This window comes from Mandrillus leucophaeus, unplaced genomic scaffold, assembly GCF_000951045.1.
Source record: "Mandrillus leucophaeus isolate KB7577 unplaced genomic scaffold, Mleu.le_1.0 Scaffold283, whole genome shotgun sequence".
NCBI lineage: Eukaryota > Metazoa > Chordata > Mammalia > Primates > Cercopithecidae > Mandrillus > Mandrillus leucophaeus.
In genome coordinates this window covers 952228-969035 of record NW_012102954.1, presented here as the reverse complement: position 1 = coordinate 969035, position 16808 = coordinate 952228, and the positions used below count along the sequence as shown (strand labels likewise).

At 41.0% G+C, this 16808-nt stretch overlaps 1 protein-coding gene across 1 annotated transcript in view; it reads right to left on the bottom strand.

Annotated features, from left to right (window-relative positions):
- Nucleotides 1-16808, bottom strand: part of AGPAT9 (1-acylglycerol-3-phosphate O-acyltransferase 9) — a 76914-nt gene that overhangs the window by 47342 nt on the left and 12764 nt on the right. Inside the window, exon 3 of the mRNA XM_011985439.1 lies at nucleotides 15512-15578. Within this exon, the coding sequence (XP_011840829.1) occupies nucleotides 15512-15578 (67 nt within the window). The remainder of the gene's footprint in view (nucleotides 1-15511; nucleotides 15579-16808) is intronic.

Here is a 16808-nt window from a genome sequence, read left to right as displayed (position 1 = left end):
TTGAGCTCATGACTCCATTCATTACATAAGGGGTTGTCTTAAATGATTATAAGCAAAGACCAAAAAATGACCAATTTATATCAAACTTACGAAATATCATTTCCAAATTTCTAAAATTAAATCAGGCTTATATTAAAGAACATGATAGATGCCTTGTCCTATGGAGATAAGGATGGAATGGCAAGGCAATGCTCTTTCTTTTTTTTTTTAACCCAAAAAGGGAAGAAAAAGGACATTATTTATGTTATCTTTCTCAATTACAAAATGCCTGTTTTTAACTCTCCTTCACACAAACCCTGATACACATGCTTCTTTATCGATTAGCACTGTTGGGCTTATACTTTTTGTACAGGACGCCAGTGGAACATCAGATGCTGAATACCAGCACATGCTCTAATTTTGCAATCCCTGCTCACATCACACACTTGATATTATTTGTGGGAGGTCATGTGGGTCGGTCTACACACTGGCAAGTAAACTCACTGATTTGGACAATGAGTCAGTGAAAACGAGGATGTTATTTTATTTTAGCACATTTGTGCCAACGTCATTGCAGAGGCAAGAAGAAGAAGGGATATGAATGATACACTGACAGATATCAATAAATAAACAGCTTGCCAATCTTGAAAAAAAAAAGGAACATGCACTTACACCTTGCAAAGACTTTAAGTACTTTACATATTCTACCAAGCATGTTATTAATTACACATAGCCAAAGCCTGTAATCTCCTTCTGGCATTAATCTCCTTTTTTCAAAAAATTCTGTTTTGTTATATTAAAATGATAGTCTCTGGAATTCATTATCAGTTTCCACTTAAACCAAGAGAATACTGCTGGTTGCAAAAGGATACTAGAAATCACCTCCCATTGTGCTGTTTTCTCTAATAACTTGAAGAAGGGTTTCATTTGCTATGTTTATACACTGTCTCCAAAATACATTAACTTCTTATAAAGGCCTGATGCTAGTTGTATTAGTCTGTTCTCACATTGTTATAAAGAAATACCTGAGACTGGGTAATTTATAAGAAAAGAGGTTTAACTGGCTCACGGGTCTGTAGGTTGTACAGGAAGCATGGCAGCATCTGCTTCTGGGGAGGCCTCGGGAAACTTACAATCATGGCAGAAGGCAAAAGCAGGGACAGGCACATCACATGGCCAGAGCAGGAGCAAGAGAAAGAAGGAGGGGAGGTACCACACACTTAAATAACTACATCTTGCGAGAACTCATTCACTGTCATGAGGACAGTACCACAGGGATGGTGCTGAACCACTCATAAGAACCCACTCCCGTGATCTAATCGCCTCCCTCCAGGCCCCACCTCCAACACCAGGGATTATATTTCAACATGAGATTTGGGCGGGGACACATCCAAACTGTATCACCAGTATTCCTCCAAGTTGCAGTCCTCTGCATAGAGTGCTTTTTCCCAGATACTCAAAGGTAAAGGGGCCAAAGTATCCCACCCACAAAAATCTGTCCTCAGTATCCCCTGCATCCTCATGCTTTAGGGTCCACTCCTATTTCTCAAGTGAAATGAGCAGGTACGTATGAGCGTGATGTCACTTAAATTAAAAAAAAAAAATTTAAACAAAAATAAATAAGAAATGAGCAGGTATGGGCTGCCTGGGCACCATACCAGAGAAGTTCAGAGGCAACGCCCACCCACCCCAGGGAGAAATGCTGAGGCTCAAACTGGTGAAAATCAGGCCACATCGCACTTTCCTCTTGCTCTTGTTCACCAGCTGTTCCTCAGAAATTACAGAAGATGTAAAGGTCTACTGGTTTGCTCCCTGAGGGACGTTCTGGAAACTTGATGGGCCTCTAGGCAATCAAAGCTCTTCTTTCACCAGCCCAATCTTTGGGAAAAAAACAAAACAAAACAGAGCTTTGAGGAAGAGAGCAGGAACACCAGGCACCCGGTCTAGAAAAGTCAGTGAAGAGGATCCACAGTGGAGCCTCCACTATACTATTCTGAGGCTGCCTCACAAAGACCAAAGCTCCTGCCTGAAGGTTTTGCCTGCTCCCTGGGCATCCAGACATCACTGGCTTTTTCCTACTCCAACCCAAGAAAAGGATTCTGTCTAATCACAAGTCCAGTTGGCTGTCTCCTTTCTCTGAGCCCAAAAGCCTGTTCTCAACAAACAGAAGCACTGTTATCTACTTCCATCTCCCCAGCCTTCTGTGTACAAAGCATGCCTTGCCACCTGCCCCCCTCATCTTTTTGTTCATATGAGAATGCATGGGTCCCAGGAGCTTCAGTGAGAGGACAGAGAAAAATGGGAAATTCCATTACCAAAACCTTTTAGAGAAAGAAGAAAAGGCAAAGGAGAATGAAAGGATTGTTGATACTCGCTGGCAGATTAAAAGAACTGATGAAGAACTTTCCTACTTTCTCCGGGCGCAGTGGCTCACACTTGTAATCCCAGCACTTTGGGAGGCCGAGGCAAGCGAATTGCCTGAGCTCAGGAGTTCGAGACCAGCCTGGGCAACACAGTGAAACCCCATCTCTACTAAAATACAATAAATTAGCCGGGCATGGCAGCATGCGCCTGTAATCCCAGCTACTTGGGAGGCTGAGGCAGGAGAATCACGTGAACCCGGCAGGCAGAGGTTGCAGTGAGTAGAGATTGGGCCACTGCACTCTAGCCTGGGTGACAGAGCAAGACTCCATCGCCAAAAAAAAAAAACAAAACAAAACAAAAAACTTTCCTGCTTTATCTGCTATATACTAAGTAATCCACATGAGATAGTCCCACAATTATAAACACTGACTAAAGAAGGATTTAAAAATAAACAGACATTTAAAATTTTTATAGAGGTGTTTTACAACCAAAATGACCAGGCACTGTTAAGAAAATAAAAAGAGCTTTGTTATGTAACTTATACCTCTCCCAAAATTCTAAACTATTTATCCTACTTGTAAAAGATCTCATATAATCTACCTGCTAATCTGGTCCAGTTTTCTAATCATTGTTTGCTAATAAGAAGTTTTTTCTTATATACAATATTAATTCTTTTATTTCCATTTAAGCCAATCTTCTGGTTCCACCTCTTAAGAATTTGAGAAACCGTGGGTTTGCTTCCTCTTTCCAACTTAGTTAACCAACTTAATATGAGTCATCCCTTGGTTTTTCTCTAAATTCAGTAATCAGCCTTCACAGATCTCATTTAACAGATTCACAGATCTCTTAACCATTTTTTCAGGCTTCAGAATTTCCTCTTTACCACCCTTAATATGAACAGTAAACCTGGGTTTATCTATGCTTTTACATCAAAGCCAAGCTGCTTTGTTTTTAGGGCCTCCAGAACCCAATCTTGCCTACCTACAACTTTATTTCTATGTTTTGTCCCTTCTTTAAACTAAATACACTCCCATTGCTAATTAAGCTATTCCCTCATCCCTCCAGTTTAGACAGTCTTCTCACTTTATTTAATCCCAATCCATCTCCACGTGGCCGCTTCAACACCAACATATCCACCAAAAAACATTTTCCAATGTCCCCCATCCAAAATGATCTCCTTTCATACTGCATGCAGAAACCAGGGTGAGTGGTTCAGTCATGGCTGTATAGTTGAACGTGCTGGTTCTGATATGCATTGCCGCATCTTTTTAGGTTCTATGTTTTGCCTTGTTTTTCACCTTTTGGTTGTCTAAACCTCTCCCTCTGCCATTATGTGGCACGCCTTTATCACATAACCCAGCCCAGTTTTTTTAATCCCATTTTAGAGCATCATCTATGGGTAAACAATCTTGAAAGTAGTTCTGCTCTCTGATGGCTCATTCATCAAAACTACCAAGATGACTTTTTTTTTTTTTTGAGACAGAGTATTGCTCTGTCGCCTAGGCTGGAGTGCAGTGGTATGATATTGGCTCACTGCAACCTCTGCCTCCTCAGTTCAAGTGATTCTCCTGCCTCAGTCTCCCTAGTAGCTGGGATTACAGGAATGCACCACCACGCCCAGCTAATTTTTTGTATTTTTGGTAGAGATGGGATTTCACCATGTTGGCCAGGCTGGTCTTGAACTCCTGACCTCAGGTGATCCACCCGCCTCGGTCTCCCAAAGTGCTGGTATCACAGGCATGAGCCACCACACCCAATCAAGATGGCTTTAAAATCCGGTTTCCTACATTGTTTAAAACTCTAAGAGTCTCCAATCAACTACATTGCCCTTTACATTATGTCAAATTCATCAATACTACCTCAAACAATAAAATCAAATGCATGCCAAAACCCAGCTACTCAACAGGTTCCCCAACTCTCAGTTAGTGACCCTCTCTGGTACACAGCATGAGAACCCCTATCTATCCTCCAGATGAGAGGTGGTGCAAAGGCCAACTCCAAAACAGTGAGACATGAGTAGCTGTCTGCTGGATTGCGTGAAAGAGTTCTGAGGCCATATCACGGTTTAGGGCATCTTGTCCAACCCATGGCCTACGGGCTGCATATAAATTTGTTTCGGGCCACTTTGAATGAGGCCCGACACAAATTTATAAACTTTCTTAAAACATTATGAAATTTTTTGCAATTTTTTAAAGCTCATCAGCTATTGTTAGTGTTAGTGCATTTTATGTGTGGCCCAAGACAATACTGCTTCTTCCAACGTGGCCCAGGGAAGCCAAAAGACTGGATACCCCTGAGTTAGAGTCAGACTTCATCAACTAGTGATGTCTGCCAGGATGATGGCAAGGGAACAGGCAGAATGGATTTGCTGACCCTGTTACTTGGGATTACAATAGAATCAAAAGCTTTACTAAAATAAAGGTAACTTCAATATTCCCATTTCTACATGGTTTGTATATTTGTAACAGAATAATTTGCACCCCTCCCCTTTTTTTATAACTGAGTAATTTTCTGCTAGCATCTCTCAGTTATTTAAAACCAAGTTAAAAGTACCGCTATAGACTAAATGTTCGTATCTGCCAAGACTAATGTGTTGAGACCTAATCCCCAATATCAGAGTATTTGGAGGTGGGACCTCTGAGAGGTAATTAGATCATAAGGGTGAAGCTTTCATGAATGGGACTATTGCCCTTATAAGAAAGGTCCTAGGCCAGGCGTGGTGGCTCACACCTGTAATCCCAGCACTTTGGAAGGTCAAGGTGGGTGCATCACAAGGTCAGGAGATCGAGACCATCCTAGCTAACACGGTGAAATCCCACGTCTACTAAAAATACAAAAAATTAGCCTGGTGTGGTAGTGGGCGCCTGTAGTCCCCACCTACTTGGGAGGCTGAGGCAGGAGAATGGCATGAAACTGGGAGGTGGAGCTTGCAGTGAGCCAAGATTGAGCCACTGCACTCCAGCCTGGGCGACAAAGCGAGACTCGTCTCAAAAAAAAAAAGGTCCTAAAAAGATCCCTCACTCCCCTCATCATGTGAAGTTACAGCAAAAGGACAGCTCTGTACAAACCTGTACAAATAGGAAGCTGGGCCTTGATCTTGGGCTTTCCAGCCTCCGGAACTGTGAAAAATCAACGTTTGTTATTTATAAGCCACCCACTCTATGGTATTTTGTTATAGCAGCCTGAGTGGACTAAGAAAAATACCAGGCTAGAAGCAATAAATTTACTTTTTTTTTTTGAGAAAGGTAGATGAGAAAATCTATTTCTTTTTTCATCATTACATATTCCAGTAGTTCTCTAAAAACTTACAAAATAATCAATGCTGATTATAAAATAGGAAAATTTTAACCCCAAATATAAGTATTAGCCACATAATTAACTGTGAATTTTGATGCCTAAATGGGGGTGGGGGTGGAGCTGTGGACACTAATCAGTTGTCAGTTAGCACTAAAAAAAAAAAAAAAAAACCAGTGTTGAGAATAACAGGCAGAGTTCCTCTTTTTTTTTTTTTTCTTTTTCTTTTTCTTTTTTTTCTTGAGACTGAGTCTCACTGTGTCACCCAGCCTGGAGTGCAGTGGTGCAATCTCGACTCACTGCAACCTCCGCCTCCTGGGTTGAAGCGATTCTCACGCCTAAGCCTCCCAAGTAGCTGGGATTACAGCTGTGCACCACCATATCCAGCTATTTTTTTGTATTTTAGTCAAGACAGGGTTTCACCATGTTGGCCAGAATGGTCTCAACAGAGTTCCATTTTAATGACTAACATTTTAACAACCCACTCAACACACAGTTGACCCACATCTTGGGTGGCAGCACACATTAACTCTGTTGATTTGGACACAGCTAATTTGATTAAACAAGAAATCCCACAACACAGAAGCATTCATAAAACTCCACTGTCAAATGAACCATCAGTTCACTTAAAATGTCAGCCTTGTGGTTTGGCATTTATGTAGAGTATCTTTGATTGTAATGCTAAACATTCTCAATAGATTTGTTTCTTCAAAAATGTCATTGACGACTTGAGGACAAACTGTCATGAGCTTCCTGGTAAGTGACTACATAACAAGACAAAAACAGACTGACTTTTCTTCTACTATACTCTCACCACAACACAGAACACTCCTGTGACCCCAGATGTGTGGGTTTTTCTCCCACACCAAACACTTCTTCAACACCAGTTAGATGTCCCATAATTCAATTAAATGTTGACACTATCTACCTGGAGTTAGAGTCAAATCCCACAAATGAAGGACTCAGTTCTACAAGACCACAAGAGCACCTCCACTTCAGGTGTCAATTGCAAGTCCAAGCCTTTGGTACTTCTGATCTACCAGCTATAAATTGAGGGTTCCCATAGCACCTTCTTCAGATTCAGTCATTTGCTAGAATGGCTCACAGAACTCAGGGAAACAATTACTTACTAGTGCTGATTTATTACAAAGGATATTTTAAAGCATACAAATGAACAGCCAGATGAAGACTGCACAGACGACGAGGTTCAGAAGAGTCCCCAGCACAGAAGCCTCTGTTCCCATGAAGCTGGGGTGCACCTCCCACCAGGCAGCTGGATGTGTTCAACAACCTGGAAGTTCTCTAAACCCTGTCTTTTTGAGTTTTTATGGAGGCTTCAGGACATCAGCATGATCGATTAAACCATTGCCCTTTGGGGAGCAATATGGAGGGGAGCTGAAAGTTCCAACCCTCTAATCACATGTTTGGCTCCCCTGGCAATCAGCCACCATCCTGAGGCTATCCAGGAGCTCCCAGCCACCAGTCATCTCAACAGCATATACAAAGATACTATCACTTATCACTGCAGAGATGCCAAAGGTTTTAGGACCTATGTGCCAGGAAAGGGAGAGGGAGCAGAAGTCCAATACATATTTCTTATTATATCACAGTGACAAAGCCAATTCTCAGAAGAGGAGGCCAGGCACGGTGGCTCACACCTGTAATACCAGCACTTTGGGAGGCTAAGGCAGGTGGATCACCTGAGATAAGGAGTTCAAGACCAGCTTGGCCACATGGCATAACCCAGTCTCTACTAAAAATACAAAAATTAGCCAGGCATGGTGGCGTGCGCCTATAGTCCTGGCTACTCAGGAGGCTGAGGCAGGGGAATCACTTGAACCTGGGAGGCAGAGGTTGCAGTGATCCGAGATTACGCTACTGCACTTCGGCCTAGGTGACAGAGCAAGACTCCATCTCAAAAAAAAAAAAAAGAAAAGAAAAGAAAAGAAGAGGGAGCTTCCATTCCATGTGTAGAAGAGTTACCTTAAACATCAAAAGGAGAATCAGAAAGTATGGCCCAGAGGAGCTAGTAAGGAAGGCATAGTAAGAGAGTAGTAGGAAGTGGTAACAGGGGCTTTTGAGTAGAACAGACAAACTGGGATTCTTTTCAAGCTGCCTTTGATCAGCCATGCAATGTAGAGCAAGTAAAATGATGGTTAACAAGACCCCCTCATATATAATAAATAATTTGGAAGAGTGGGGCCAATATTTAACAAATGGTGGTGACTATGATTACTATTATTGACAGGTTCTTGCCTAAAAGATAGAAACAAAATAAAGAAGCTTTGGAGTTTTAATTGGGATTTTTCTCTGGGAGATAAAGAGACCAGGAGATATACAGAGGGTGAGGAGCCTGGTTTGGGAAATACTTCTAAAATGACAAGCTGGATTTTCAGTGCGGTAGATACTGGCTAAGAGGTCTGCTCCTATCAACAGTGAAAAGAACTTCCCTAAATAAATAAGGCAGGCAGCCTTTAATCCGAGCACTTTGGGAGGCCAAGGCGAAAGGATCACCTGGGCCCAGGAGTTACAGACCAGGCTGGACAACATGATGAGACCCTGCCTCTGCAAAAAGGAAAAAATTAGCCAGGCTTGGTAGTGCATACCTGTGGTCTCCCAGCTATTTAGGAGGATGAGGTGGGAGGACAGCTTGAGCCTGGGAGGTCAAAGCTACAGTAAATAGTGGTCCTTACTACTGCACTCTAGCCTAGGCAACAGAGGGAGACCCTGTCTCCCTAAATAAATAAATAAAAGGCTATGTATTCTTGAGCTGACTATAAGGGACTATTGTCTGATCCTATTATCTTCTCACTCTCAAATATTTCATTTTATTTTATTTTATTTTATTTTATTTTATTTTATTTCGTTTTGTTTTGTTTTGTTTATTTATTTTGACACAGGCTCTCACTCTGTCGCCCAGGCTGGAGTGCAGTGGTGCGATCTCAGCTCTCTGCACCCTTGACCTCTCAGGTTCAAGAGACCTTCCCACCTCAGACTCCTGAGTCACCATGCCTGACTATTTTTCGTAGTTTTTGTAGAGACGGGGTTTCGCCATGTTGCCCAGGCTGGTCTTGAACCTCTGGGCTCAAGCAATCGACCTGCCTTGGCCTCCCAAAGTGCTGGGATTACAGGTGTGAGCCACTGCACCAGGCCTCAAATAATCTTTGAATCTCAGTTCTCACTCAACCTTTTCAAACCTCCACAACTCTGAGATGCAAGTACCCTCTTCCAAGCTGCTGAGGGGCTTTGGACTAATACAGCTAAATCACCAACCAGAAATTCAGCAGTTAGTGCTAGAGACAGAAAATTTTAAAACTAGTTTCACTGAAAATAGAGGTAAGGCACAGGAATATTATCCATGTTGTTACTACTATTTGAAAAGAAAAACAATCTAAAAAATAATTCAAGACATTTTATGAATGTCCTAGCTAGTTTCCTTAGATGGGAGCCTTCCTTTCTGTGATTCAAGGCTTATTTCCTTCTCTTTACACCCATCACTTCGCAATGCAGTTACAAGACCATAGCTCTGATCTGACCTTTTACCTTCTCATTTCCTGCCAGAACAACTTCATCCTGCTCATTCATCAGTGGTCAAAGTTAAATGCTAAGTCATTTAGTTTCAGAGGTTTAGAGCACTGCCTTAGTCACTTCAGGCTGCTATAACAAAGTACCATAGCCCGAGTAGCTTACAAAAAACAGAAATTTATTTTCCCACAGGTCTGGAGGCTGGAAGTCTAAGATCAGGGGGCCAGTGGGGTCAGGTTCTGGTGAGGGCTTTCTTTCCGATTTCCAGATGGCTATCTTCTCACTGTGTCCTCACATGGTGGAAGGGGCTAGACAATTCCCTGGGGCCCCTATTTACAAGGGCACGAATCCCACTCATTATGGTTCTACCTTCATGACTTAATTACCTCCCAAAGGCCCCACCTCCTAATACCATCACTTTGGGAGTTAGGATATCAACATATCAATTTAGGGAGGGGGGACATAGACATTCAGTCCATAAAGCACAGTTATATGCCAGTCTCTAATCCATTTTAAAGTAAAGGTCCCTCCAAAATAGACCAGTATGTTCTCATTAGATTATGAGGCAAAGTTTGAAGGAAGATTTCTTTGTCTGCTTCTACCTTTCCTTAAGGAACCTGCCTCCTCTTCTACCATCTGCTAACTCTGCTGCTCATCTAACCACCCCCACCTATGCCTTACTTTGTCATTCCATTCTTCCCCAAATCAACCACCAAAAACTGTAGAAATCAAATTCTGCTCCTTCAAGGGCCTACTTGTTAGAAAACTAAAATCATGCTAACGATAGTGGGTACCAATACACTAATGCATTCTTCTCTAGGAGCAGTGATTCACAAATGAGCAGGAGTGGGGTGAGGGAAGGAGAGAGAAGTGCCCCCAGGGGACAACTGGCAATGTCTGCACACATTGTTGGTTGTCATAAATGGGAGTGTGCTACTGTCTGTCATCTACTGGGTAGAGGCCAGAGATACTGCTGAACATCTCACATTGTGCAGGACTGTTCCCCACAACAAAGAATTACCCAATTCAAAGTATCAGTAGTGCTGAGGTTGAGAAAACCAGCTCTAAGAGGTAATGTATTTTTATTAAAAACTCCTTTGTTCCATAGGTTTAAGTTTAAATTCCAGGCACTGGTCAGGCTGAATGGAGCTGTTTTGGAGCAGATAACCATCAAATCACACCTCAAGAAGGTACCTATCTTCCATTCATATATAACTAGTTCTATTTGTCAGAATAAACATTAGCTGAATGATTACTAATGTTTTATTTGGTTGGGGTTTTCTATTTTTTATGCTTACAATATAAATTTAACCCCCAAAATTGAGTTTAATAACACAGGGCGCAGTGGCTCACGCCTGTAATCCCAGCACTTTGGGAGGCCTAGGTGGGCGGATCATGAAATCAGGAGATTGAGACCATCCTGGCCAACATGGTGAAACCCCATCTCTACTAAAAATGTAAAAATTAGCCAGGCGTGGTGGTGCATGCCTGTAATCCCAGATACTTAGGAGACTGAGGTGGGAGAATCTCTCGAACCCGGGAGGCAGAGGTTGCAGTGAGCTGAAATCACACCATTGCACTCTAGCCTGGGCAACAGAGCCAGTCTCCATCTCAAAAATAATAATAATAAATATATGCAAAAATTAGCCAGGTGTGGTGGCGCACCCCTGTAATTCCAGCTACTCAGGAGGCTGAGGCAGGAGAATTGCTGGAACCCGGGAGGCAGAGGTTGCAGTGAGCAAAGATTGCACCACTGCACTCTAGCCTGGGCGATAGAGTGAGACACTGTCTTAAAAATAATAATAATAATATATATTATGTATTAATAACATATATTTCACATACTAATACATAATGTTTCATATATATGAGACAAGTTTATATATTTCACATACAAATACATGTTTCATATATATATATATATGACAACTTCCTGTATTGTATCAATAAGATAACCCCATTAGATGCATTATACTTCATATTCTTGAGAGCAACACATACTGGTTTGTATTCAGAGTGTACACCATTAATTAAATTAGCTAATATAGACTATCAAAAACGCCCTGCTCAAAACAAAATAAGTGTATAAAAATATTCCTCAAATTTCTTTCTTTTTTTTTTTTTAGATGGGTCTCACTATTTTGCCCTGGCTACCCTCAAACTCCAGATCCTCCCCCTTCAGCCTCCCAAGTGTCTGGGACTATAGGCATGCATGACCCCACCTGACTTCATATTTCTCAAACTTCTGTCACAAAATATGATCCCATATTTTTCTGTGAATGCATAAGATTTTATTAATGTTCATATAACCAGTGTATACAGGATTTCAAGTAGTTAGTCAATTGCCTCACAGAAAAAAATTCCCAAAGTAAAATTAGAGGGCCATGTTAGGCAACCTGAATTCTCTCTGAATAGGTATAACACCAGAAGTTTCACCTTAGTACCTTCTCCTTTTTGAGTGTTTAGGTGGGCAAAAGAGACTTAGGGGCATGAGATACAAGGCAGAGAGAAATCCAGCACAGGGGCTAAATCAACAGCAGGCCATGCGACCACAGTCTTCGTGTGCGGTGCTGCTGGAGCAGGGGATGGTGCAGGACTTGCAGTGGTTGTGTGCACTTTGTGGCCAACAATGCTGAGTCACGCCAGCATCACCCTCTAAGGGAACAATGCCAAAGGACAAGCTACCGCCTCTATGTATTTGTGGTGTTTACGACTCACTCCCAGGTAAATGCAGGCCTTTATTCATGCTTGGTGACTTTTCATGGTAATCATTCAAAATGTCCTAGTGTCATAATGCAATTAGAGTAGAATTCATCTTGAGTCACTAAAATTACATAATTACTAATATTAATCACAATTACTATCAAAGCTATGAACCAAATTCAAACTCAAACCTAGCAGCATCATAATCCTCGAAAATCAGATGCCCAAAGAGTAAGACCGGTGCCTCTTAAAAGTCAAACAATCCTTTGTATATTTAAAACAGGCTAAAATAAAAGCTGCTAAGATCTCAGTCAGACCAAGTCCCAGGGTCCGAGGAGATGCATTTGTCCTATGGCTGGAGCAACAAAAGCACAGCTGATAAAAAGAAGCAAACGAGCCATTATTCTTGTATTTTGTTGTCCTAGCCTTCTATGCTGTGGCTCTAGCACTTCTGCTTTCAGGGGACAAAACTAGGGTAGAAGGGTAACTATATTCTCCACTAAAGTTTAATGCTCAGAATAAAATAGTTACTTGAAGTGGGGAAAAAGATTTACCCTTTTCTTTGTGTTAACAATGAGGAAAAGTCCTGAAGCTTAGAAGAGTAAGGTATGGCCCGGCACTATGGCTCATGGCTGTAATCCCAGCACTTTGGGAGGCTGAGGCAGGAGGACTGCTTGAGGCCAGGAATTTGGCACAATACAGCCAGACCTCATCTCAAAAAAAAAAAAAAAAAAGGAAGAAGAAGAAGAGGAATAACAGAACTTCTTAACAAGATTTACCCATAATCATAACTGAAGCTCAACAGATTAAATAGCTTTTAAATAAAAGACACAGCAGAATGTGACCAAAGACAGAAGAGAATTATTTAACCACAGTTAATAATTTGCCTAGGCTCACCTTTCAATTGGTTTATTCAATAAAAGCACAGAAGAAATACAATGCAAGAGGGATTTAACTGGGGAGACTTGAAATGCATTTCAAAAAAAAAAAGTGTGTTTCACTAAATGAAAGAGCAGCAGAAGGAAGTTTTTCAGTGCAGAAAATAAGCCTAACTCTCCCTCTCAGCGCCTCAAAATCTATTTTCAGGACGATATCATTCAGACACATCTCAAAATTGTACCCACACTCCTGGGGTCCTTGGCCTGCCTGTGACCCTTGCCTAAACTTTGATACAGAGACGTGGTGCTCTCAAGGTCAAAAACTGCACCAGCCAAGCACACAAGTACTCAATGTTTCATCATCACCCTCTATCAGTCTGTCTAGGATTGTGACACTACTTCTCAGATGACTCCAAACACTAGTATGTATCAACAGGGCACACACCCCTTACTTAATACCCCTGGTACTAAGTACCCCTGGATACCCAAGCACCAAGTCAGGAGGGGAGCAGAGTTGCATACCATGCACATTTGTGGGATTAGCAGAGACGAAAGCAGTACATATCAGAGCCGAAATGAGATCTCACACTGTCCTTTGCTTATGCACCTATTTCAGTATTTATCACAGTGGTCTGTGAAATGCCTATCTCCCCACAGGGACCATGTCTTAATCAACTTTGGATCCTTTGTCAACCCTACATGTTGCAGTTGTTCAATAACTATGAGAGTCAATTTCCAATTTCACAGGCTACAAGGAAGGGCAGACACTCTGAATGAAATACGACAAATTTTGCAGGCATCAGCATTACTCTAAAATATTATTTCTATTTTCTCCTCCTGTTCACTTCCATTCTTTCCTGGAGATACCACAGAAAAGACAAAGATCAAAAACAGAAAAAGCAGATGTTTGACAAAGATTGCGATAAAAATAGTAATCCAGTAAGTGTAAACATTCAAAAAGTTCTCATTTCTGCATAGGCAAAAAAAAAAAAAAAAACTAAACCCATGCTACTGGACCCTCTCATCTACTGATTTTTTAATCCCATCACCTGCCAAATTGAAATACTTTTTGTCCTTTAAAACTCGTGGCCTGGCCGGGTGCAATGGCTGATGCCCTGTAATCCCAGCACTTTGAGAGGCCAAGGTGGGAGGATCGCTTGAGGTCAGGAGTTTGAGACCAGCTTGGCCAACATGGTAAAACCCCATCTCTACTAAAAATACAAAAATTAGCCGGGCATGGTGGCACACGCCTGTAGTCCCAGCTACTCAGGAGGCTGAGGCAGGAAAATTGCTTGAACCTGGGAGGCAGAGGTTACAGTGAGCCAAGATCTCGCCACCGCACTCCAGCCTCGGGGACAGACTGAGACTTTGTCTCAAAAGCAGAAAATTTAATTAATTTAATGTAAATAAGAAAATTAAATTAAATTAAAACTCATGGCCCAAAACATGTACCGCAATCACCCCAATATATTAAGGCTCACTGATTTTCACTCAAGATCAACAGCTCAGTCTCACCAAGCACAACAGAAAACCAGCAAGAAAGTTTGTTCTTTCCTTAAATCATAAGGACATACATTTTTAAAGGAACTCAGAATAATTTTTTTAAATTATAGATCTGTTATATCTCAGAGAAGGTATCTGGCAATAAAAAAACGATAAAATATAGCCAGAAATATCCAGACTTGGTAAAAATGTTATTGGTGATAATATTTTGGTGTTTAAGTATACACAATGAAGCTCTACTAGTTGCTTCAATCATTTGAAAATCATAATCCGATTATACAAAAATACTCCAATGTTTTCAGTCAAATATTTTGTTATTTCCAAAACTCGTTATAGAATACAATTTCTACAATTCCTTTTAGAAAAGCTTCCAGAAGATAAATTCCTTCCAACAAAGTATTTGATAGTTTGACTTTTTTTTTTTTTTCCAAATGAGGTCTCACTGTATTGCCCAGGCCAGAGTGCAGTGGTGTGATCACGGCTCACTACCGCCTCAACTTCCACGGTTCAAGCAATCCTCCCACCTCAGCCCTGCTCCTAGTAGCTGGGACTACAGGTGCGCACCACCACACTCAGCTAATTTTTGTATTTTTTGTTGAGACGGGGTTTCACCATGTGCCCAGGCTGGTCTTGAACTCCTGAGCCCAAGCAATCTGCCCGCCTCAGCCTCCCACAGTGCTGGGATTACAGGCGTGAGCCACTGCACCTGGTCAAGCATGTTTCTTTATTGCAGGACTTTTCTGAGCCTTTATTAGTATGCAATAGACTCTCCAAAAGGAAAGTGTAGTATGTGATGATTCCTAAGCTTATTTCACAAGAAAATTATTTTTTATTTCATGTATTACCAATCAGCCTTCAGGAGAAAAGAGTATTTTGAGAAACATACTTTGAGAATCACAAGTTGGTTAATGAAACCTCAATAATAGGTTTTAACTTGCAGGAACTCTCATTAGCCTTTTTCTTTTTCTTTTTTCTTTTGGCCATTGACTACATCTTTAAAACCATGGACAGCCATCTTCAAATGCATGCCCTTAGAAAGGAAAACAATACCTATAAGAACACATAGATGAGCTAACACATATTACCACCTTTACAATAAAAAGTCCATGAAAACTCAGGCAGCTGCTATTCTACACTGACAGAATTATGAAAGATCCAAAGCCTATAGAACATACTGCTCTCTGCATATTTCAAGTTCAAATTGGGTAGGTTTACATCTACGCAATTTGAATATGGTAACAATCATAAAGAAAAGGAAAACTTACCAACAGAAGCAGAGTTTTTAAGAATCGACTCCTTTGGGGTTCCTTTTTCAATTCGTATTGTGGCCCACTGTTCAAAAACAAGAAATACTAATTTAAACTGTTCCACAGACACAACATAAAGTACTTCAACCATATTATACACAAGTGAAATTACACATCAAGCTGTGACAGTATCTGAACTAAAGAGATAACCCCAGTGAATCTCTGATGTAGCAGTATTCCAAGTCCCAAGTATACTTTTATATCAGTTACTGATAATGCCCTAATAAAATGTGGAAAGGATAATATTTACCCTTTCTCAACCACCTCACATGCTTGGGTGTTGTGATAAATTACTCATTGAGAAGGCTGTGAAGCATGGGGGACTTGAGTACAGGTCACGGCATCAAGAATGTCTGGGTTTAAAATTACTTATTCCCTATAGGCCTCTGTTTCCTCATTGTAAAATAAGGATAATAGATCCTATCCTATAGGGTTGCTGTCACATTAAACAAGATGACACATATAAGGGCCTAAAACGTAGGGCATAAAGTATAACAATTATTTTCACAACAAATTAGACATTCGGGGTAGGACACACTCAAAGATGCATCAGAAATAAGCTTGCAGAAAGAGGCAGCACAGACTTGGAAAGTTAGAAAGGACTCGATGAAATCATTAACTAAGGCACGATTGGCTCACGCCTGTAATCCCAGCACTTTGGGAGGCCGAGGAGGGTGGATCATTTGAGGTCAGGAGTTCAAGACTAGCCTGGCCAACATGGCAAAACCCCATCTCTACTAAAAATACAAAAATTAGCCAGGCATGGTGACGCATGCTGGAGCTACTCTAGAGGCTGAAGCAGAATTGCTTGAACCAGGGAGGAAGAGGCTGCAGTGAGCAGAGATCGGGCCCCTGCACTCCAGCCTAGGCAACAGAGTGAGACTCTCTCAAAAAAAAAAAAAAAAAGAAAAGAAAAAGAAATCATTAACTACAGAAAATCATCTGTCCACATGGTTACTTATGAAGATGCATAGGAAAATGTTATAATTATGAAGATCTACAGATTTTAGGGAATTTAAGAACTGGAAAACAACTCTCGTGTTGTTTTGAAGGTACCTAGGAATATAAAAAAATGTACCCAGAAGTAATTTTTAAAATTTTTTTCTTTATACATTTTTTACACACTTTCCAAATTATTCACTATTAACATCATAATTCAAAAACTGCTAGTGAACTTTTCAAGTCTCTCATTCTAGAGAATCCCCAGGGCTCTTACACTAAAAAGTATCGTAATAATTATAATTGAACATAAGCA